The following is a 24,112-nucleotide window of genomic DNA, read 5'->3' on the forward strand; positions in this document are numbered from 1 at the left end:
GAGTGATGAGTACAGGGGGACGATGACCTCCCTTGATCTAGATGTGAATCCCTTCAAGATCAGGTGGGCAATGTAGAAGGTCTTCCTAACTACTTTGGCGACGTGAGTGTCAAACGAAAGGTTAATGTCAACCTGGGTCCCGAGATCCCTGATAACCTCTTCTGTGTTCAGTGGATTGCCACCTATATGGTAGCTAGGGGTTACCTTGTTTTTTCCGAAGGGTATGACTATGCATTTTTTGGCGTTTAACTTTAGTCCATGGCTCTGGCACCAGTTATCCATTTCTATGAGACCCTTCTGAAGGATATCTGTGTCAGATGTGTTCTCGACTATGGCACCCAGTTTGCAGTCATCTGCAAATTTTGTCAGCCATAACCCTCCTATGTTTGCTTGTACTTCTGAAAAGTAGATGCTGAACAAGAGTGGGCCCAGGACTGAGCCCTGTGGGACACCACTTGTGGCAGGCTTTGAGTCTGACATGGCGCCAGCAACTCTGACCCTGTGGGTTCTGTCACTTAGCCAGTTTGCTACCCATCTTGTGACGTATGGGTTAACATTTAAGCTGATGAGTTTTTCAATGATACCTGAGTGGGGTATTGTGTCGAAAGCCTTTGCCAGGTCGAGGTAGGCTGTGTGGACTGCCTTTCCATCATCAATGGCCTTGGTGACAGTTTCGAAAAAGTCAACCAAGTTTAAAAGGCATGATCTGCCTTTGACAAAGCCAAATTGGGTTGGATCCAAAGTCTGCAAGTCCCCTATGTCTTTATTTATGAGTTAATTTATAATCCTCTCCATAGCTTTGCAGATCAGGCTTGTCAAGCTGATGGGACGGTAATTTCCAGGGTCGGTGGAGGCACCGCCTTTGTGAAGTGGGACCACAGTTGCCGTACGCCACTCCTTGGGTACGTATCCTGAGGTGAGGCTAAGATTAAACAGCTGTCCTAACTGCAGGTTTAATTCCTCATTGAGTTTGTGGAGCACGCAACCGGGGACACCATCTGGTCCCATGGATGCTGTGTTTTTCGCCTTGGACAGAGCAGTTCTCACCTGAGCGTTAGAGATGTTTGGGAGGCTACAATCCTCTGGTATAGACATTTCTCCTTTTGGGGGGGGGGAGTTTGCACCGAACCTGTCAGCCAGTATGTTGGCAATGTCTGTAGGTTCAGTGATTTTTACATCATTTTGAACTAATTCTGAGCATATCTGGGAGTTTCCTCCCAGGTTTCTGACATAGCTAAAGAAGGCCTTATGATTGTCTTTTGAGTCCTTAGCGATTTTTCTCTCAAAATTAGCCTTGGATGATTTTCTGAGAGATCGTAGTTTTTTACTTATAATGATCAAAGGTGTCTTACCTTTTAGGGATTTTGCTCTATCTTGTAGTAGCTTCCTCCTTTTGTTGTAGAGCTTGTTTATGGCTGGGGTCCACCAGACTGGACGCTTGCCTTTGGTACAAAGAGTCTTTGTTTTGTTTGGGATTGCCTGATCCATGCAGTCCTGTAGGTGCTGGTAGATGGCATTTGTAAGTGATTCAGCGGCTTGAGTAATGGTTTCCGCAGGCTCGGGGGGCCTTAAAAGAGACCACACTAGTCTTCAGAAGTGTGAAGTCGGCTTTTGAGAAGTTCTTCACTGTGGTCTTTTTTATCTCAGGCGCGGGCGGGATGTGGACTTCCAGTGAGATTAGTTTATGATCTGATCTCACCAGTGAGGGGTATACTTCCGGTGTTGAACATTGTGACCCCATGTTCGTGATGATGAGATCAAGTATGTTTTCACCTCTTGTGGGGGTGGTGACTAGTTGTTCCATGGCATTTGAGTTTATGAACTCTAGGAACCTTTGGGCTAGAGTGTTGGGGCTAGAGTAGTGCTCCCAGTCTATATTCGGGTAGTTGAAGTCACCTAGTATGATGGTATTTGGAGATGCATTTATCCCCTCCAGTGTTTTCAGGAAAGCTATGTGAGGTTCCTGAGTTTGAGAGGGTGGCCTGTAACATGCTACAAATTGCAGAGCAGTCTTGCCTATGGTTAATTGCACCTGGATGGTCTCCGATGCATCGTGCGTTGCCACCAACCTTGAGGTGTGGGTGTCCTTGATGAATATGGACACCCCCCCTCCTTTCTTGGTGGTGTCCGGATTTTGGGGCCGGAACGCATGGTATGAGGTAAAACCTGATAGTGCTGGGGTGCTCTCAGGAGCCTTGAACCAGGTTTCAGTCACAGCACAGACATCGATGTTCTCCATACTGAGAAGGGCCTCGAGTGCGTGCATCTTGAGGTTGAGACTTCTGGCATTAAGCAGCATTACCCTTAGTTTTTTCCCTTTTTTGTGTTCTAGGGTGGTAGGTTTAGAATTTGAGCCTTACCTAAAAAAGGCACTATGGGGGTGGCAAGAGCCTTTGCCAATATCCGGAAGCCCAGGGGTGACAGGTGCAAGCTGTCCCTTGCGAAGCAGTGTGGCTTGTCCAGCTTGTCATCCCAGGCAGACAGACACTGGATCCCCTTTGAATGACACCAGAGTTTAAGCCAATTATTAAAGCTGATCATCTTATCTCTGTATTGTGGCATCTTATCTCTGTATTGTGGACTGATGTGCAGGTGCATTTGTCTTGGGTTCCATTTGCCTTGAATGCACTTCCCTGCCAGGTGCGCCCCCCTATGTATAGTCTGATGCGCCTTTTGTTAGGATTTGGGTGGCAGAGGGTAGTGTGGATGGTAGTCCCTTGTTTTGGTGGCAGGCCTCTGCCCACCAAAGGAACTCTAGGTGTAGGAAAGGTATGATAGAAATCATTGCTTCTAGATCCTGAAAATGTTGACACCATAGACCTTTTTAGATACCATTGTAGTTTCCTCATATGCAGTCTTGCGTATGAAATTAGAAGAATGCAGGAGGCCATGAACCCCAAGGCTTGTAGTATTTGCCTTGCAGATACCAGGGTTTTTGTGGCCACTTGTTTGGAGTAGGTTGTCAAGTGAATTTGTTTCTCTGGTGTGAGGAAAGCCATCTGGGAAGTTGTATTCAAGTTTGCTCCCAGGAATGTAATTTATTGACAGGGTACCAGGTGCGATTTATTTTTGTTTATGGTGTACCCCAGACAAGTTAGCACCCTTTGTACAAAAGCCAGATGATTCAAAAGTATGTCCTGGTTTTCCACCTGAATTAGACAATTGTCCAGGTATGGGTATATTTGAATATTTCTTTGCCTGCAAAATGCATTGACTGGAGCTAGGCACTTTGTGAATACCCTGGGCGCAGTAGATAAGCCAAAGGGAAGTGCAGAGAACTGATAGTGAGTGTAGCCTGCTTTGAAGCATAGGTATCTTCTGCCAGATTCCCTGATTGGGATGTGCAGGTATGCTTCCTTTAAATCTAATTTTCCAACCACGCATCTTTGCCTAGCATAGGAAGCAACTGGTGAAGAGTCAGCATCTTGAATTTTGGAATCACCAAAAAAGTGTTTAGAGTAGACAGGTCCAGGATAGGATGACATGAATTGTCTTTTCTGGGTACCAGGAAAAGTCCCGAGTAGAAACCTTGTCCCTTTTCCTCCTCTGGTACCAATGGAATAGCCCGTATGCATAAGAGAGAGAATACTTGCTTTTGGGCTCTGCCCACTGATTTGGAGGTAGATTTGGCCATCCACTTGGAGTTGGTAACGTGTGGAAGTGAAATCTGTATCCTTGGGACACTATATTTAAAACCCATTTGTCCTGGGTAACGAGTCCCCAATTCTTTGCATGAAGCGCAATCTTTCCCCCTAAAGGGGCAGTCAGTTGAGAAGTGCTTGGAAGTTTTAGAAAAGAAGTCATTGAGACAGGTTACCATAGGGGGGAGTTTTATTCCTCCCAGATTTGGAAGTGGAGGCCCCCCACTGCTTAGTCCTGTGCGTCCCCTGGGACAGAAACCTGGGTGCTCTGCTGGATCTGGATTTGGACTGAGAAGGTCTGGAAGAGGCAGGAAAAGACCAATTCTTAGAAGGCCAGTGCCTACTAAATCTTGGAGGTTGCACTTGTAAGAACAGTTTGCATACAGTTAGCTTTTTCCTCTGTCTTTTTAAGAACTTCTTCCGCCTTGTTGCCAAACAATCACTCCTGATTTAAGGGAGCATCCAGCAATTCCGCTTTAACATGATCTGGCAAGGATTGCTCCTTAAGCCAAGCATGCCTTCTAAGTACAGACCCAGTTACAGCAGCCCTGCAAGATGCCTCTAGTGAATTAAAACCACATTGCAACGTACATTTACCAACTTGTTCAGCAGAATGCATTAAATCCTGTAAATCCTTATTTTCAACACAATCAGGAATCAACATCATTTTCTGTTTAAGCAAACCAATAATATGCTGCTGTTACTTTTACATATGAAACTGGCAAGTCAAGGCCCTAAAGGACAAAGTTGCAGAAGTGTATACCTTCTTACCCCATCTATCCAATGCCCTGGAGTTTCTATCAGAGAGGGTAGGATATTTGGCAGTAGTAGCTTTAATGCCCTAGGGTTCCTGTGAAATGGTTTCAGGAGCCGCAGTAGGATTTTTGAAAAGAAACTTGTGAGAGTCAGGAACCCTGTAATATCTATCAGGTTTTCTGTGAGCAGGAGGTAAAGAGTCAGGGGGCATGCTAGATTCTAAAAAGGCATCATCAACAATGTCCAGTACAGGAGGTATAGCTAAAGGTCTGTGCTGGGGCAGGAGTAAAAAATCCCTAAACCTCTTTTTAGAATCAGAGAAATCCTGGCTTTCGCAACGAAAATGCTCCCTCAGAGTATGCAAGGTTTCACCAAAAGAGAAATCCTCTGGGGGGGGGAAGCAGAAGGAATAGAGTCCCCAGCATCAGAATCCTCATAGGTAGATAAGGGTAAATCCTGGTCATCAGAGGAAACAGAAATTTCAGAATCCTGGTCAGAAGTATCATAAGCAAACTCAGTCCTAGGTCTCTTAGAGGGGGAAGGTTGGTTTCCCCTGATTAAAGTAATAAGGTCTTCAGCCATTCTTATCATTTGTTTTTTAGGCATAGAGGCCTGACCATGCGGTCTGGGCGTCAATTTTCTAGGCATGGTTCGAGTTTTAGGCCTTGAAGAAGAAGATGGCATTGGTTTAATATGCAAGTCAGTAGGCCTGAATACACCCTTAGAAGTCGGTGCCAGCACAGCGGCTCCGGACCCATCCAAGATAGAGACATCCGCAGGTTCCACAGTTGAAGCATCTCGCAGCATACTGGATGCCGAATGGGTCTCAGTAGAGGCCTGCGAATCTGAAGTAGCGGGTATCAGGGGCTGCAAAAGGGCCTCACTGAGTACCGGCGCCTCTGTGGCCTGTCTCTGTCTTTATCTTTGCATTTTTTCAGAATGTCGATAGGCAGATGGCTTATGTTAGATTTTATGAATATTAGTCTGAAATTAATTATGTTGTAAATATGCTGAAAGAAAAGGCTTGCTTAAATGCAGAAACAGAGTTTAGTAATATGTGATCAGCAGTCATACTAAATGACCATGGCTTGGAAAAGGAATCTGCTGAATGGACATTTTTCCCTTACAGACTTAAAAACAGGATGTATGCAAGAGCAAAAATACAAAATCTGCTTTTAAAGAATGGACATTTTTCCCTTACAGACTTAAAAACAGGATGCATGCAAGAGCAAAAAATGAAAAATCTGCTTTTAAAGAATGGATAATGACACTGTGACAATGTGTTTTCTCAAAAATATGTTTTTCTGCATGGAAAACAGGATATGCTTATCAGCATTGGCACAAGAACAGATGTTCTTATACAAAGATCCAAACAGAATACAGGACAATGTGTTTCCTCAAAAACATGTTTTTCTACATGGACATCAGGACACTGTTACAGGATGTTCACACTGTCAGAAAAGATGGTCTCTTACAAGACATTGTTAAACAAGGAAGCTTAGTATTGTTTCTACAGGATGAGCAATTCTCCAAAATAAAATATCAAGAGGAAATGTATATGTTTATGCATGACTAAAAAGTGTATATAAAGAGCTGTATAAATCCAGTTATGTTAGAGGTATGGTAGGGACTCATTTGTCCTAAGGTAAATGTTATATCTCTCACATCATCTGTACTATATGAGAAGTAAAGTTGGAACAGTATTTTAAGCTGCAACGTTTGTCCAGTTTGATTTATTATAAAAGTTATTGGTTACTGCTCTTAAAGACAAGTGCTGCAAAGTATATTCTCTCATCAGTGTATATTCTGCAAGTTTCTGTATGCAACAGACTGTGAATGCAAATATAACCAGACTTTGAATTTTAGCAGAATCCAGCCAGCAAGACTTAAGAACACTTCAAATCCATCACACCAAGCAGTAAGCAGCTCCATATAATTTTTTCAATGCGGGATAATTAAACCAAGCACCAAAATATTTAGAAGCGAAAATATACCGATGATGGATAGTTTGTGGTTTAAATAAGGCACAAAACCGACAGTGAGGTACGTTGTGGTCAGGGCCTAGGCAAGGAATACAGTACGAAAGAAATCTTTATGAGGTACTTGCTTTCCACAAGAAATGCAATTATTTACTTTTACTGACATCGGATTAGAGCAAGAAAAGGTTTCCCCAATGGAGTACTTAGATTTTAGTTGAAGACTTTGTTCTGAAACTCGAAAACGAAAATTTCAGGAGTCAGATGACTGGCACTTGTGAACTGCTTCTGCTACGGGCACCGTACGGCAAGAAAGACTGATGTAATGACGTCGGCTGCATGTTTTATACCCCTGACGACCTGACATCACGGAAGAAGAGAGAGCAACCGACGTAGGACCCAAGACTTTGTTAATCAGGCCGACTGAGGACTACTGCAAGCAGATAACCCAAATGTGATGACTGCAACAGTGAAACAAGAAGAACATCAACACTCTCACACTAAGAAGTTATAAGCACTGTAAATGGGGTTAGGGACTAACTAAAACACGGCCATGAAAGGCCTAAGAGCAGCTGGTCTATAAACAAAGATTTTCCACAGAAAATAGTTAAGGAAATGACTAAGTACTAGTCTATTGTTAAACTACGACAAAACACAACCTTTTCTGAAAAATTTCTATAGAAATTTACATACTAAATTTAGAAAAGAAGAAAATACTGGCTCGAGCTCCACTCTAGACCTCCGATATGTGAGGTGAGGCAGAGAGCATCATGGGATAGGGATTTGGCTTCGAACTTGTGAAAAGCGGCCGACTCGGAGCCGAGGGATCAGCTCCGAACCCATTTGTAAGAATGAACGGCGAGATTGAACAACTTCACATCAGATGTTACAGAAGCACTGAAAGAATTTTTTACTTCAGGAGAAGAAAGGGTAATCATTTACTTCCACATGTTCTCAAAAAATAAAGGTAAAAACTTTAGCATAAGAGTCAGGCTGTTTAAAATCCTAAATGTTAAAGGTACTACAAGAATACATTTTCTTCCCCCAACTTTTCCAGTGCTTTCCCATCCTTGACATAAGGAATGGGGTTAACAGTATGTTCAACAAAAGCAGTTTTACATAGGCAAACTGCTATTGGGTCACCTTTAGAAAAAAAAAATATATTGAGTCTGTCATACCCAATATAACTTGTCGGACTTGCTGGGACAAGAGACAGACTATCAAAAGTCAGCTACATGCAGTAAGAAAAACATTTGCAAAACCAGGCAGTACAGAAGGAGCAGCTGCAATATCAGGCATACCCAGCTGTAACAAATCATTGTACATTTCACTGCCAAAAGAATTTTACTTTGCTACCATGTGAAAACCACTTTCATCTGAGATAAAGAATAAAAGAGGATAAATCTTCAAAAGGCAAGTCTGAAAGCATACATTCCCAGAATCAGAATGATCCACTAGAAAAGAAATTCCTGTGCACAACAACTCTCCTGCAATGCCCATTCTTCTAACTGAAAATTTGTCAGAAATAGATGGAACTATTTTTCTTTCCTTGCCTGAACAACAAGAAGGCAAGGAAAAAGTACCAATGAGCTCTTCAGCAAATACCAGTAAGTCTTGCCTATCCACAGAAATAGAACCAGGAGACTGGAAGGTTTTCTCTCTCTTTTCCTGGGAATTTCCCTGGAAAATGATTCCATTCATACAAGACATATTAGCCCCTGATACAGGCTTCCAATCCTGGCTATATAAAAAACTTTCATCTGTCCTTTCCCTGAGACTGACAAGAGTGGTTTTCCCTTGCTTGTTGAGGACATACCTGCAGTTGCAGAGGAAATGGCCATCCCTCAGTATTTTGTGGATGCATATGCTACAATAGGGGGACTGGCGGGGCCAAAATAAGTGGTGTGAGGAACAACAAGCAGCCACAGCAGTGGCTGAGCCAAAACAGAAGCCAGCCTGACACCAAGGACTCAGACAAGTTACTTGTTGTTGTGGACTGGGGAAGGTAAAACTACAGAAACTGGGCAGCAAAGTCTGTACAAATTGGTAAAAAAGTAAGGTAGACAATAAGTGGCTCTGAGGTAAATAAACCACTGATCGTCCCTAGAAGCACAGTATTATGTCCCAAAAACATAAGTACATAAAACCTGACAAAAAAATTTTCACTAAAATATAAACTTTTTCACACAAAAAGTTCATGTAAGCATTTACTCAAACTTCCTTAAAATGCAATGACAGTCCTAAAATGTTAAGTTTCCTAGCTAAACAGAATACTTTAGACAGAAAAATACAATCAGTTTTCCTCAGAAAAATATTTTAGTGGATGGATTTACCCAACTGGGTCCTTATCTGCCCAGCCCTGAAGGACTGCTAGCCAAATACCAGCTCCACAGGGGCTGCCAAAAAAGCACTCTTCTGCAGCAAAAAAGCTCTTGAGATTTGCAGTCTGTTGTATTATGGAAGTTCCTCTCAATCTCCAGACACTTAGAGCAGACAGCTTGGGCTACTGCAACAGTGATCTATATGCTGAACATGATGAGTGACACTAAACTGCCTCAGATTATACTGACAGACAGTCTGCTGTCTAAAAGACCATTTTTTTCTCACTATAACTTGATTTTGGAGTTCCATAATCTAAAAAGACATTCGAGAATTGTATTCTGACACTTTTTTTCCAGAGTTTATCACACTATGTCATGACATCTTTAATCTTCCACGTTATTGAAGGTAATGACAGATATGTACTTACCTCCTCCTCCTTACAGTAATCCACTCTATTATGAAATTATGTAAAAGTATTACTGAAATATTGCACAGATCGCTTAAGATTTATTAATAACTATTCCTCTAGACAATCTCTTTGAGAATAGATAAGAACAAAGATGAATGGACTTTATGTCTTGGGAAGATACAGAGTTTGGGCTTGGATGAGATCAGCACAGATGGACAGGCAAGTCATCAATGAGAACATCAGACATGCTTCCAATACTTCTGGTATTTCTAGAAAAAAAATGAAATTTTATCTTTCAGAAACTTTGTTATTTGTAGCGATGAGGTGACAGGTTCGACCAGATCATACAGCCGAGTTTTGGATGGACACAAATCTGCCCAGTAAGATTAACAACTTACATTTTATGTTAGCCATGAGGGTGGTATCTGCCGTATTGTCTTATCATCATGGGAATCTGGTTACAAAAGTCACAGATTTATGTTATCAGATTACTTTTTCTCAGAAATTCTGCTTTAATTGCTTTAAAAAGACTGCTGCATTTAGCAGTTTTATTTTACTTAGTTATTTTTATTTGACTACCAGCAAAGTCCAAATGGACATAATTCACATTTTCAGTGGAGGCATCAGAAGAAAAGCTCCACAGACACAATGTAGTTTATTAATCTGTATAATACTGATACACTAATAGTATGTGACAAACTGCATGCACAGTGTAGAAAATAAGAAAGACATAACAAATAACAGTAAATTCTTACATACTTCAGATGTTTTAGCATCAAGAGAAATGTTAAATTCAGTCCAGAAATCAGTATGTTTCAAGGGGATCACTACAGAATACCGAAATTCCACAATCCTGAGACTCTAAATCCCAAGGACCAGAATCTTGAGATTGCAAAATCTTGAACATTAAAAAAAAATAAAATAAAACATCCAACAAACTATTCTAACCTGTACCCCTCACACCCCCTGCAACTTAAATATACCAACTCCAAGATCACACTACAGTGGACTGAATGGCAACGTTTCTGTTCTGCACTGTACGGCAATCCCCATTCACTACTTTCAAGATTCTGCAATCTCAAGATTCTGGTCCTCGGGATTTAAAAGTCTTGGGACTGTGGAATTTTGGTATTCCGTAGTGATCCCGTTTCAAGTAGGACATCATTTATCATCCATAATGGGGTTTTGACTTTAACACATACATTCTGTTTTGGGAACGGTTTTCCTAGGAGTAGCAGAACAATGTTGAGAAGAGGATCACATACACCAATGATATTACTCTACTACAATTCAGTACAAAACATTCTGACCTGCAAAACAGGTTACAAAACAACTTCACTCAAATATTACCCGGTCGTCTAACAAGCTGCTAATTAATTCTAAGAAAACCAATGTGACAGTCTTCTCCATTGTCAAGAAAATGTTGACTATTCTTTCCATTCTCTTATCAAATCACAAAGGGAATACCATTCCCGGTGTTGCAGAAAAAAAGAGATATCTACATCTCATGCTTGATCTATCTCTTTCCTTTACTACAGATACAGGCATTATTAATACAGGCTTTGTATCATTAAAACTCTGTCTGCCCTTTTAGCTATTACTAAAAATGTCCTAATAACCAAACATGAACATAGCCTTCCCTTACTTGTGCTGCATTCAGCCCATAATATCCATAAAACACAGATGGCCAAAAATAAAATCTGCAACCTCATTCTTTTAGCAAGCCCTACATGCACCCTTGCAAACTGTTTGGCAATACTAAATGGCTATATTTGCCTAACAGGGCAACATTTCTTCTAAGGCTGAAAAGGGCCTGTCTACCAGTCCACTTACTGGTTATCGAACTGAAATAAAGAAAATTAAATAAATAAATGCATACATAATCAAATAAAAATGTACTCTAACCTTAAAAATACTTGTGATTAAAAAAAAAAAAAAAAAATTTATGAACTCATAAGCTCTCGGGGCAGCAGTCTGCCTGGTAAAACCTCCATTTAAAACTACTGCTGGAGAAAAAAAGTCTTCTTGAAATTGGAACCTTACACCTGGAACTATTTTCCTACTGAAGTTAAATCATGTGCAAACGGACAAAATCAGTACTGACTGTTTACAAAATGCATTTCCCCAGCAGCTGTTTACCCTGATGGCCTTGCTGTCATTTATGTACATTCTCACTTTCCTTTTCATGCAATATCTCTTCCAAAAACTACCCTCCACAGCCATAATCCGCCCTGCCCTCTTAGATTACTCTGTAGGAAGTTCTGCTTCCTTGCTGACTTCATGTTAGGGTCAGCAAAGTCCATTACCTTGTCAGCAACAGGGAGACGTGTACGGAGAGAGATGATTTTCAGACTGGGGCAGTTTAACTTGTATTTTTTGTCTAATTTTCAATCTTAAAATTTTAGCTACATGATGTTGGTCAATCCAGTCTTCAAATCCCTGTGCTTTGTGTTTTTTTTTATGTGAAAGCTGCTTCCAGTGCACTGTAACAAAGCACATCACATGCTGCACAAAAGTCCATAGCACTTATTTGTCTCTGATTTTACCTAATGTCACTAAATCTGATCTTTCATCTCTCCATAATTTTTGCAGAAAGCCCCCTGATTTTGTCTCATATTTTTACCTTGTCCATTTTTTATAAATTCTCTAGTAGATCACTAAAGATTATAGTCAGACACTAATGGTAGATATTAGAGTTTCATAGTTTACAGTTCATTTTGTCCTGAAAATGCATGCTAATGCAAAACCTGTTCCTTTAATAAATGGACATACTGCACTCAGCCTATGTGCAACATTAGAATATTTACTATCGCGGTGGTGCAGTGGTAGCATTGCTGCCTCACAGCAAGAGGTTCTCCCGTTTGATTCTCGGCTGGAGTGCCTTCTGTGTGGAGTCTGCATGTCCTCCCCGCAGTTGGGTGGGCGTTCTAAAGACATGTGTAAATGAGCGTGCCTTCGATGAAGGTTGAACATTGAGCTGGCACCTCGGCATTCGTCAAAATCTACTGCCAGTCATTAGCGGTCCGGAGTTCCGCTGTATCGACCCCTAACCGGGAAAAGCCGAAAGACAACAACTTAGTTACAAAAAAGAAAAACAGGAAAGAGACCAAGCCTACTAGCATAGGAAGTGCAAGAAAGACCCATCTTTGCATCATCAAAGTGACGAGCATAACAATGCAAAGACAAGAAGTACTGCCTCATAAATCTGTGGAGAGAGAAAGTTTGCAAGCAGGTAACAACAGTAAAATGAAACTGAATATCTAGTAAATTGGATTTGCAGAGCAGGCAGCTACCCTGTCATTCCAGAAGAAAGACAAAGACAACAAATATGTGCTAAAAATGGTAATAAATGATTTTAAAGATGCACTAAAAGAACATTTTGCAGAATCTACCTGCAAATATTACCATGACAATGGTTAATGTCTTACAATATTGTAAATGCTAGATCACAGGATGTCAAGAAACTATCACCGTATTAGACAGTTAAAACCTTATAATAGTAACGGTATTCTGTTTTTTGTGTGTGTGCATGCATTTATTAACCGATGTGTCAGTCCTTACTTGGACTATACTGAAATGACAACTGATTTGTTGCATGTTATACAATGTGATAAACTGCTTACTATCATTACTGCGAAAGGCAAAACATTTACCGTTCTCAATAACGAAAATAAACACTGAAACCAAACTCTCTACTCCTATACAATGTCGACCCAAATGATCGACACATTTGAGTCAACATTGTCACTGAAAACATCACGTGATAGATGCATAGAAGCTGATGTAACTCAAACTCCGATACAACAAATCACGTTTTTGCTGGGGGGCAAGCCCCCAGCACTCACACCCCCTGCTACTAATATATTCCAACTCTTAGATCACACTACTGTGGGGATATGGAGGAATTTCAACTCCCCACTGTACCATGACATCAATACTCATGACATCAATACATATAGTCAAACACACTTACGCGAATGCACTACTGCATTCGCATAAGTGTCTTCGACTATCCCATTCACTTTTCATTTTGTGCACTCCATTCTGATTTTCAACAGCAAACATGCCAACAGTATGTCGTTCGCACAAATGATAGTAAACTGTGATAAACTACTGTATTATCTTGCTTTTAAAACTACTGCTTTTTCTGCTCTTTGAGCTCGGGATATGGCTGAAAAGGGTCAACAGACCAGATTACCTACCTGATTATCACGCAGAAAACAAGTAAATGAATGAACTGCACAGTCAACATCAGTCTGACATCATACATTATTCTGTTTAGCATTTAGCATGTACTAACTCAAGATGGAGACGGAATATATGGCTCCTAGTAAATGAGTTTTCCTGGGAAAGTTGGTCATTATGCCAGGCTCAAATAGGGCAGAGATCACCTTGTGCAAGACCTAGCTTGATGATGAACAGCAATTCATCCACAGCAATGGTAAGGATCCATTCAAGAGCACAGCCTTTATCTTTAGATTTGTTTGGACAAGGTTGTACAGGCTCTAGTATTTGTTTTGTACAGTTAAAGCTTTTAAGTACAGATTTAACTCAAGTGAAGTTCTGAACATCAGCCTAGGTAAAATCTGTAAGAGTTATCAAATGAACCAATAAATCCTAGCAAAGCGGAACTGTTGAGTAATAATCATTCTCACTGTTTTTTTTTTTTTTTTGAGGATAGGAAGGTTGGAGAACATCAACTAGTACATAAACCACAACAGAGATGCGAGGAGATCACTGTCCTCAGCCTGAAAAATCACATCTCTTCTAAGGTTACTGTGGTAGGTGCTGTTTTCTTGAATCACTTACCTGTTGACCCACACACGCTTTCTCTCTCTCACACACACACACACACACACACACACACACACACACTTTTTCACTTTGGCTCCCAGATGTCTTGTCTTTTGTCTCTTTTTGGTTTACTGCTAACGAGTTCCGCTGTGACAACCCCTAAAGTACAGTTTTGTACCTACCATAAATGTAGATGTTCGAGTGCTAATACAGCTGCAGTAATTACAGATGGGTTTTCTGCCGTCAGGCGGGTCCTCGGTCGGCCGAATTCCAAAGTCTAGGTCCGGCGTCGGTTGTTGTCGCTTTCTTTCCTGACGTCAGTGAGGCAGGGGTATATAAGACACAGCCGACGCCATTTTCTTCAGTCTTTCTTGCCCCAGATGTCAGGTGCCCCCAGTAGGAAGGCAATACATAAATTATATTTATATACATGCAATGCAATATAATCAAAAATCAGTAGTTGCAAGCAAATATATCATAGAAGGATAACCCAGTCAGGTTGTATGAAGAGGGGTTAGGCCCTAGGCCTTTACCAAGAGGGGAAGGAGGGAGGGAAAACTGTACTGCAGCTGTATTAGCACTCGAACATCTACATTTATGGTAGGTACAAAACTGTACTATGTTCATCGTGCATACAGCTGCAGTAATCACAGATGGGTAGAATCCCAAAGCTACGCACAGGGTGGTAGGCACTAGGTGGAACTGGGATGAGCCAGAATGCCCTGCAACACAGCAGTGGCAAAGCCTGCTCTAGTTTTGGAATATAAAGGCAGGTGGTGGCAAAGCCTGCTCTAGTTTTGGAATATAAAGGCAGGTGGTAGTGTTTTGTGAAGGTATGCACAGAACTCCAAGTGGCTGCCTCCAAAATATCTTTGGTAGGAACTCCTCTGAGGAAGGCTGTAGAGGTAGCTGTGGCCCTGGTGGAGTGGGATCTGATGCCTGTAGGGACAGATTTTCCATGATAGGAGTAACAAAACCGTATGCAGTGGCCTATCCATTTTGAAATTGTCTGTTTGGTAACTGGCTTCCCTTGAGCTCCTACAGCATAGGACACAAAAAGTTGTTCTGATTTCCTGAAAGGCTTTGTTCTGTCCAAATAATAACGTAGCTGCCTATGGATGTCTAAGGAGTGTAACAGCCTTTCCCCTTTGTTTTGAGGATTGGGGTAAAAGGTAGGTAAGTGTATGGCTTGATTTAAAGCTACCCTGGATACCACTTTAGGCATAAATGACGGGTTGGTTCGAAGGGAAACCCTGTCCTGATGGAAGATGAGAAAGGGCTGCACAGCCATGAGGGCTTGTAGTTCCGAAACCCTACGAGCTGAGGTAATGGCCAGAAGGAAAGCTGTTTTCCAGGACAAATATTGCAAATCTGTTGAGGCAGCTGGTTCAAAGGGAGACAATGTTAATTTTTCTAGAATATAATTAAGATCCCAGGCTGGCACTGGTTGTTTCCTTGGTGGTCTTATATTCTTAGCCCCTCTGAGGAACTGTCTTAAGAGTGGGTGAGAGAATAAGGGTGGATCCGTGTTGAATTCTGCAGAAATGGCTGAGGCATGGATTTTTATGGAGGAAAATGAAAGTCCACTGTTCAGCAGATCAGCTAGATACTGTAATACCTGAGGCAAATTCAGTTTTCTAGGGTCCTGGCCTTTTTTCTCATTCCAAGAGCAAAACCGTTTCCATTTTTGGAGTAAGCCTTTCTAGTAGATGGCCTTCTGGCCTCCAAAATGACATCCTGCACCTCTTTGGGGAGTAGGGTCTGTTGTGGTGTTAAGGAATTTTCCATGCAGCAAGATTGAGTGTTTTCAGCTGACTGTGAAGAGTTTTGTAGCTGTGCTGAGTCAGCAGAAGAGGCATTAGAGGTAGGGGCCAGGGAGGAGTATGTGTTAGGCTCCTCAGGAGTGGGTACCAGTGTTGTCTTGGCCAGTCTGGAGCAATCAGTATCATCTTCGGTCTGTCTGCTCTTGCTTTCAGGAGCACCTTGGGCAGAAGAGGCAGAGGTGGGAAAGCCTAAACTGTCCAATGCTGTCCAACTGAATGAAAGGGTGTCCACTCTCCAGGCCTTTGGATGAAAGGTCCTTGAACAAAACTTTTCCAATTGATGATTCCTGTGGGAGGCGAAGAGATCTATGTCTGGCCTCCCCCACGCTTGGATTATCTTTGTAAACACTTGAGGATGCAACTTCCATTCGTGCGGATCTGTCATATTTCTGCTTAGATTGTCTGCCAGCGTGTTTTCCAAATCTGGCAAGTACTGTGCTTGAAGTTCGATTTGCCATTCCAGAGCCAAGTTCCAAAGTGTCATGGCTAGTCTGCACAGGGGGTATGAATGTGTTCCTCCTTGTTTGTTTATGTACCACATTACTGTGGTGTTGTCTGTTCTTATCAATAATTGTCCTGGATGCAGGAGGTCCTTGAAAGCTGTAATTGCATTTATCACTGCTAGCATTTCTTTTTGATTGATGTGAAGGTGCTTTTCCTTTTGGGACCATTTGCCCTGAATGCACCTGTCATGTGCGCCCCCCAGGCGTAATCTGAGGCGTCTGTTGTGATGACTTGATTTGCTTGAGGCTTGCAGAATGGGAGACCTGTGTTTGTTTGACATGCTTGGGCCCACCACAGAAATTCCTTTTGCAAACATGGAATTATTGGTATTATTGTTTCCAAACTGTGGCTGTGTTGAGACCATAGGTTTTTTAGGTACCATTGAAGTTTCCTCATATGCAACTTTGCACATGGGATTAAAAGAATGCAAGATGCCATGAAGCCCAGAGCCTGCAGGATTTTCCTTGCAGTAAGCCTGGTACAATTTGCTGGTATTTTGAAGTACTGAGTTTGTTGCCCCTGTTTTTCTGGTGTAAGATAGGCCATCTGGGTGTTTGTGTCCAAGTTGGCACCCAGGAAAGTTATTTTCTGAGATGGTGTTAGCCTGGATTTCTCTTTGTTGATTGTGTATCCCAGAGTATTCAGTAACCGTGTTGCATAAGCCAGATGTTCCAGAAGTATGTGCTTGCTGTCCGCTTGGATCAGGCAGTCATCCAAATAAGGGTAAATTTGTATCCCTTGAAGTCTGCAGTAGGCAATTACTGATGCCAGGCATTTCGTGAATACTCTGGGCACAGTAGATAAGCCAAAGGGCAATGCAGAGAATTGATAGTGGATTGAACCTGCAAGAAATCGGAGGTATCTTCTGCAGCTTTGTCTGATTGGAACATGCAGGTATGCCTCCTTGAGGTCCAATGTTACCAGCCAAAACTCCTTGCCCAGCATGGGAAGAAGCTGCTGTAATGTGAGCATCTTGAATTTTGGTACGAGTAAGAATGTGTTTAGGATGGATAAGTCCAAAATGGGTCTCCAGTCGGTTCCTTTCCTTGGTACCAGAAATAGCCTGGAATAAAAACCTTGACCTTGTTCGTGAGTAGGTACCTCTTGAATAGCTTTCATGTCTATGAGCTTTGAAATTTGTAGCTGTGCCTCTGCCCTTTGATTGTGTGGCAGGTTTGGCATGCCTCTCATTTTTGGAAGAGTGTGAAAGTGAAATCTGTAGCCTCTATTTATAATGTCCAGGATCCATTTGTCTGTTGTGACAAAATGCCAATTTCATGTAAATAATGCCAGCTTTCCTCCCAAGGGTGCTGCCAGCTGAGACTTGCTTGGCATGGAAAGGAGGAAGTCATTGGGTTTGTTTCTTGTATTGTTGTGCACTGTCTTCGCCACCTCTTGGTGCTGGAGTTTGCCATTGCCTGCCTCTATATGATCCTTGTGATTGTCCTCTGCCCCTTGTGCGCCTGTATCTACCTCTTTGGGGCTTGTCCGTGGCTGGAAAGGACCAGTTTTTAGAAGGCCAATTTCTGCTAAAACGTCGTGGTTAAACCTGTAGAAAAGCTTTGACAGTTTGCATAGATTTGGCTTTTTCTTCCATTTTCCGTAGTATCTCCTCAGCATTAGTACCAAATAGCACATCCTTTTGTAAAGGAGCATCTAGTAGTTTAGCTTTCACATGATCAGGCAAGATTTGTTCCCTAAGCCATGCATGTCTACGAATGACTGATCCTGTAACAGCAGCTCTACTTGAGGCCTCTAGGGCATCATAGCCACATTGTAAGGTGTGTTTACCCACTTGTTCTGCACTATGCATCATATCCTGCAACTCCTTCAAATCTGGTTGTTCAGGTTGAGACATTTTATTTCTTAATTGTGATAACAGAAACTGCTGATATTTAAGCATATGAAACTGACAATTTAAGGCCCTCATGGCTAGGGTGGCCGAGGTATATACCTTTTTCCCCACCTTTCTAAGGATCTTGACTCTCTTTTGGAAGGTAGTGGATTCTTAGCAGTAGAGGCCTTCATTCCCTTGGGGCCTTGAGAAATGGTTTCAGGGTCAGCATTATGGCTTTTGTAAAGAAATTGGTGAGAGTTAGGAACTCTGTAGTACCTATCAGGCTTGACTGGGGCAGGAGGCAGGGAATCCGGATTAAGGCAAGCCTCCGAATAAACATCATCAAGTATGTCCAAGACAGGAGGTATCGCCAGAGGTCTGTGTTGAGGTAACAAAAGAAATTCCCTAAGTCTTTTCTTGGAATCAGAAAAGTCTTGGCCTTCCCAATGGAAGTGTTCCCTCAAGGTGTGCAAGGTTTCCCCAAAAGAAAAATCCTCAGGAGGAGATACAGAAGGAATGGACTGCTCTGCATCAGAATCTTCAAAAGGGGAGTAAGAGTGTCCCTCTACATCAAAATGTTCTGAAAAAATGGAGCCCTGATCAGAAGAGGGAGAATCTTCCTCCACTCTGGGTCTCTTGTCTGGAGGGGGTTGGGAACCCCTGTTAAAAGAGTAATTAAATCCTCAGCCATTTTAAGCATCTGCTTTTTAGGCATGGGGCCTGGAGATTGGCTCTGTGCAACAGGCCTCTTGGGATGCCTGGCTGATTTGGACTTAGTAAAGACCTTAATGGAAAAGGAAGATGAGGGTCTAAAGACACCATGGGTGGAAGTGGACCTGTCCACATTAGGAGGCTCAACGCTCACAGTGGCTTTGGTGGTTGTAGTCTGGGTATGGGCCGAGGTACCTGCAGTCTCGGTTACAGAAGACACCGCCAAAGAAGTGTCGTTGGTAGTCAGGGACTGCATAGGCGTCTCGCTGAGAACCAGACCACGTGTAGCTGGTTTTGGCGTGGTGTCGGTGGGGACCGTGGACCTCGCGTGTCGGTCCTTGTCCTTGCGTTTTTTGGACAAAACGGTAGTCGGAGTCTCAGACAACATTTTATAATCAAAGGCTTTACCAAAAAAGTGTTGGGCGAACTCCGCCCGATGCTTAATAGTGCATTTATTGAAAGTAGCGCAAAAGCGACAGCCTGAGACGTCGTGGTTTGGGCCTAAACAAGGCATGCAGAGGGAATGGAAATCCTTATGCGGTATTTGCTTCCCACAACAAATACAATTGTTAACTTTTTCTGACATCGGTCTGAGGCAGGAAAAGTTTCCCCAATGGGGTACTTAGCTTTAATGAAAACTTCGGTTTCCAATTTTTCGTAAATTCAGGAGCTGGCCGACTGGCACTTGCGAACTGCTTCTGCTTCGGGCACCGCGCGGCAAAAAAGACTGAAGAAAATGGCGTCGGCTGTGTCTTATATACCCCTGCCTCACTGACGTCAGGAAAAAAAGCGACAGCAATCGACGCCGAACCTAGACTTTGGAATTCGGCCAACCGAGGACCCGCCTGACGGCAGAAAACCCATCTGTGATTACTGCAGCTGTATGCACGATGAACATCTGGGAAAAGCCGAAAGACACAAACAAACTCTTTGTCTTAATTAAGTAATAATGCCTGACAAGGTGTGTATTAATGTGTAATTAATGCCCACCCAGGGGTGTTATGAGCGTCAGGCCTCTACACCCCTTGAAGGGCATTAATTACACATTAACACACACCTTGTCAGGCATTATTGCGTTTAGAGAATGGGCTCTCTGTAAAACTGTTGTTTTACTTGCTTATCTTTTAAGTACTGTATTTTTTTTATATATATTTTTGATGTAAAATAGTTCCTCCGCCTAATGTTTCAAACTTTCTGTAGTATATGTTAATAGTGTTGGAGGAAGCATTTTACATCAAATATATATACATATATACATATATATATATATATATATATATATATATATATAATATAGCACTTAAAAAAAATAAATAAGTAAAACACAACAATTTTTTAGACAGCCCATTCTCTCTCTCATACAGAGCACCTTTTGCTTTCACACACACACACACACACACACACACACACACACACACACACACACACACACACACACACACATACAGAGTGTCCTCTGGTTTCATACTCACATTCACTCACACAAGTATAACTCTCAATCTCTTAGCACAAAAAATCTGGACAAAGCCAAACATAATGGTGGGAAAAAGCTCTAAAAACAGGGTACATATTGCTCTTATAAACTTAGAAAGTGCTAGAATAAAAGGTCTTGTATTACAATGCATTTTCTGAAAGATATAAAGCCTGAAACTCAAATGCCTGTCATTATTTAATGAATTTGCTCCACTGATTTGCCACAAAACTGCAGAAAACTACAAATTTTATGAGGAACAGACAAAAAAATATAAGGCAAAAATCAGGACATTGGGCGGCCACAGTGGTGCAGCGGTTAGCGTTGTCGCCTCACAGCAAGAGGTTCTCCGGTTCGATTCTCGGCTGGGGTCCCTTCTGCGCGGAGTCTGCATGTCCTCCCTGTGGTCGCGTGGGTTTCCTCCGGGTGCTCCGGTTTCCTCCCATATCCCAAAGACATGCTGTAGGTGGATTGGACACTCTAAATTGGTCCTAGGTGTGAGTGCGTGTGTGTGCCTTCTGTGGAAGGTTGGGCGTCGGGCTGGCAACTCGACACCATAAAACTCCACTGTCAATCATGAGCAGACAGGTGATCCACTGTGGTGACCCCTAACCAGGAAAAGCCGAAAGAAGAAGACAAATCAGGACATTCTGCAAAAGTTCGACAGCTGAGAGATATGCACACAAAACCACACACACACACACACACACGCACACACGCACACACGCACACACGCACAGTCACCTGTGCTTTCATACATGCATTCACTCACACATACAGACAGAAATATAAACACACTCAAACATACATATGCACACATACACCTGCTTAGCGAGTAAGTAATGGCGGCCATTAGTTTTTTTATTGCAGTCTGAGCTCCATGGCAGCTTGATATGCTGCCATGAAGCAACAGACTCATATTTTCAGTGGGCATTACTTGTACATTAATAGCCTGCTGAAGAAAGTCTCCAATCATGTAAGCTGATGTGCAGTTTTCCCATTCTCTAAACTCCTTTAAAATGGGTCTTGTTGCTAAATTGCCTCAGTGAAGGAAGCTTTGTTACACCTTGTTTTTGTCTGGATACAGACAATGACTTAATTACTAATTCTGCACCCCAGTTTATTTGGACTTTGTTCTATTAGCATTTTTTTGTTTTAGTTTTGATTGTACTACTGATTTGTAGGTAGCTTAGGGTCTGGTCCCATGAACTATATGACTCCTTTCTGACTGAACTGCTTGTTTTGTTTTTGTATGGTTACCCCTAACTACTGATTTTTAGACTATTTTGGCTCTTACTTTTAGAGTGTTGGTTGTAAGGACTGCTCATTATTTCTACTCCTGTCTGGGTCCAGATTATGGACTTGAGCCATATGCTTACGGTTATTTTCTTGTGTATATTATTTTTCTTTTTAGTTTTAGTATGCTTCTCCACTAGGATTGGTTATGTTCATTTTTTTCTCCCTGGTTTACCTGACTTGTACTGTGTTCCCCTGTGGTTAGGGACTGTGCTGACTAACTTTGTTAACACAAACTTATGGTATTTTTGTATGACTGACACAGAGGTTCAGGACTGACCTTGTTTTTTTTTTACCTTTTGTTGTGATCAGTCCCTGTGAGGTGGCTTTTGTTTACATTGGGTTTGCTAGCATGTCATGAGTAAGTTTCCTTTTTGTCTCATTATTATGCATGAGTTTGTCAATTTACTGCTATTGCATATAATTTTAAGTTTCAGTTTTTACTTTTCATTTCTCTGAAATAACAAGGAAGTGAAAGCAGTCTGCTATTTTTATGCTGGGGACAGCAACCTCCTCACATGTCTGCTATGGTTTATATGCTTGTTCATCATGTGACTTGCCCATGGTGTCCACAGGGTTCTTGGATGGAGAAGGATTTATCAGAACCGCTGGTGATCTTTGTCATTAGAACATCAACTAGTGCAACCTAAACATTTTTAAGACATCCTAAAAGACTGACAAATTATACCCAGTTTTATGAATGCACAGTAGTTGTTTTAGGTAAATCCAGGACTATAAACTAGCAGTTGGAATATAAAAGAGCAGTAGAACCAAAAACTCACAAGGATCTATACAACATCCAAGAGGCAGCAGAAGAGAAACAATCAGTGTTGGCATCAGTGGACAAGATCTTAATGGAAAGCAGAAATGTACAATCCAGTATCGAAGAAGGAAAGGAAGATGACAGAAATACAGATAAGAAATCTAAAAAGGGTAATCCAGCTTTCCACAGTGAAGTTACGTGCAGGTGAACAGAGAAAAATACAGTGCTAACATAAATGCATGCACTACTATCACTTATACTACTGCTCAAGGAAGGCTTGGCAGGTATGGAGTTTCTCCTGGCACCCAAGATCCAAAAGATCCACCAGTTGCAGCTGATGGTTTTCTGCATGGGGATGAAAAAAAAAATAAAAATAAAAACTGCACTCTATGAAAAGCAAAGCTTTCTTAACTGCTGTGATATTTCCACTAACTATTAAGTGTTCCAGAGTTTTAACATAATCTGTTTAATTTGGTACAGTAACAGTCACTTATTAGAACCACTGATAAGGAAAAACATGATAGCCAAATGTTCCCAGATATGACAATGGATGGACCTGGAACAGCAGATAACACCCATAAGAAAACAAACAATAACATCTAACAATCACAGCGCATGGAGGAAAAAAGAACAATAAAAAAAAAAAAATCAGTAAGCTTGCATATGTGCAACTAGGACTCATCAGCAACAGCATATATCTTAAACTTCAAGTGCTACATCAGAGGGAAGGGTCTGTATGACAAATCACTGTAATATAAGATCCTTGTGCATGCATAATACAGAACTTAAAGAGCAAACCAAGTATAATAACACAAATGTGTGTTCAAAGTACTTACCATTTATGACCAATCTCGCTATCAGGCAGCCCATACTGAAAGCCATGTATGACAGTCATGGCCTTCATCTGTGAGTTCAGTCTTTCTGCATTTGGTGGGTTGGGTGGAATCATAAGTCTATTTTGTTCTGACCTCAGTAGTTCTTTCATGTTAATCATCTAATATTAGACTAGAATGAAAATGGTCCAACTTCTAATGACAAGATAGCACTCCTCTGCTTCAAACTGAGTATCACAGACACATGCAACAGTGCTTCCAAGTCTCAAACATTTCTTAATACACTTATTTTCAGCACCATTTAAAATGTCTAAATAGTCCAAATAAACCAGACTTGTAGGAAATCAAAATGGTTGGAAATATTATTCCTACCATTATAAAAATGTTATTGTCTTCTTTGATGGTCACATTTACAATAACAGTCTCTCCCACGCAAAACAAGTTAGCCAAGTCATTTCTGTCCGCAAAGAATTAATTTCTGAATAAATTATCCAAGTTTAATTCAGGGATGCATTCAGAAAATAGAGAAAGCTTGCAAACAGTTCTAAGTCTTGACATTACTATGCAGAGCCATTTTATCATCTTACGTACCCTTAAAAATGAGGCTTTCTTTCTAACTGTCCATGCCAAATACTGTTCTGAGTATACCTACTATCTTTTCCACACTTCTCCCTTACTGGTTTCAGACTTTACGTTTACCACCCTTCTTATCTGTACTTTGTTTCTCCTGACACGCCAGAGTATTTCAAAGCAGGCTGACACCAATCACTACAATAAAACTGAATCAGCCCAGGGGTGGAGTCGGACACTCTTCTTTAGGCAATATCTGCTGTACAGTGATGTCAACTTGTTTATGCAAATTTTCAGTGAGCTGATACAGTGCATGAGAACCAAAGGAAAGACTTTCAGCAGTGTTTAAGTACAAGCAGGCATTATCTAACATAAGGAAATAATTTCATTTAATTTCTGTATATGG

General features: G+C 41.5%; 1 protein-coding gene across 1 annotated transcript in view; it reads right to left on the bottom strand.

The window, feature by feature from the left end:
• Positions 1-23,875, bottom strand: part of NADK (NAD kinase) — a 1,020,436-nt gene extending 996,561 nt beyond the window's left edge. Inside the window, exon 1 of the mRNA XM_044056259.1 lies at positions 23,140-23,875. Coding sequence (XP_043912194.1) covers positions 23,140-23,297 — 158 coding nt within the window. The 5' untranslated portion in view covers positions 23,298-23,875. The remainder of the gene's footprint in view (positions 1-23,139) is intronic.
• Between the last annotated feature and the right edge of the window lie 237 nt (positions 23,876-24,112).

This window comes from Protopterus annectens, chromosome 14.part0 (genome assembly GCF_019279795.1).
Source record: "Protopterus annectens isolate FY-2018-M chromosome 14.part0, PAN1.0, whole genome shotgun sequence".
NCBI classification, from domain to species: domain Eukaryota; kingdom Metazoa; phylum Chordata; order Ceratodontiformes; family Protopteridae; genus Protopterus; species Protopterus annectens.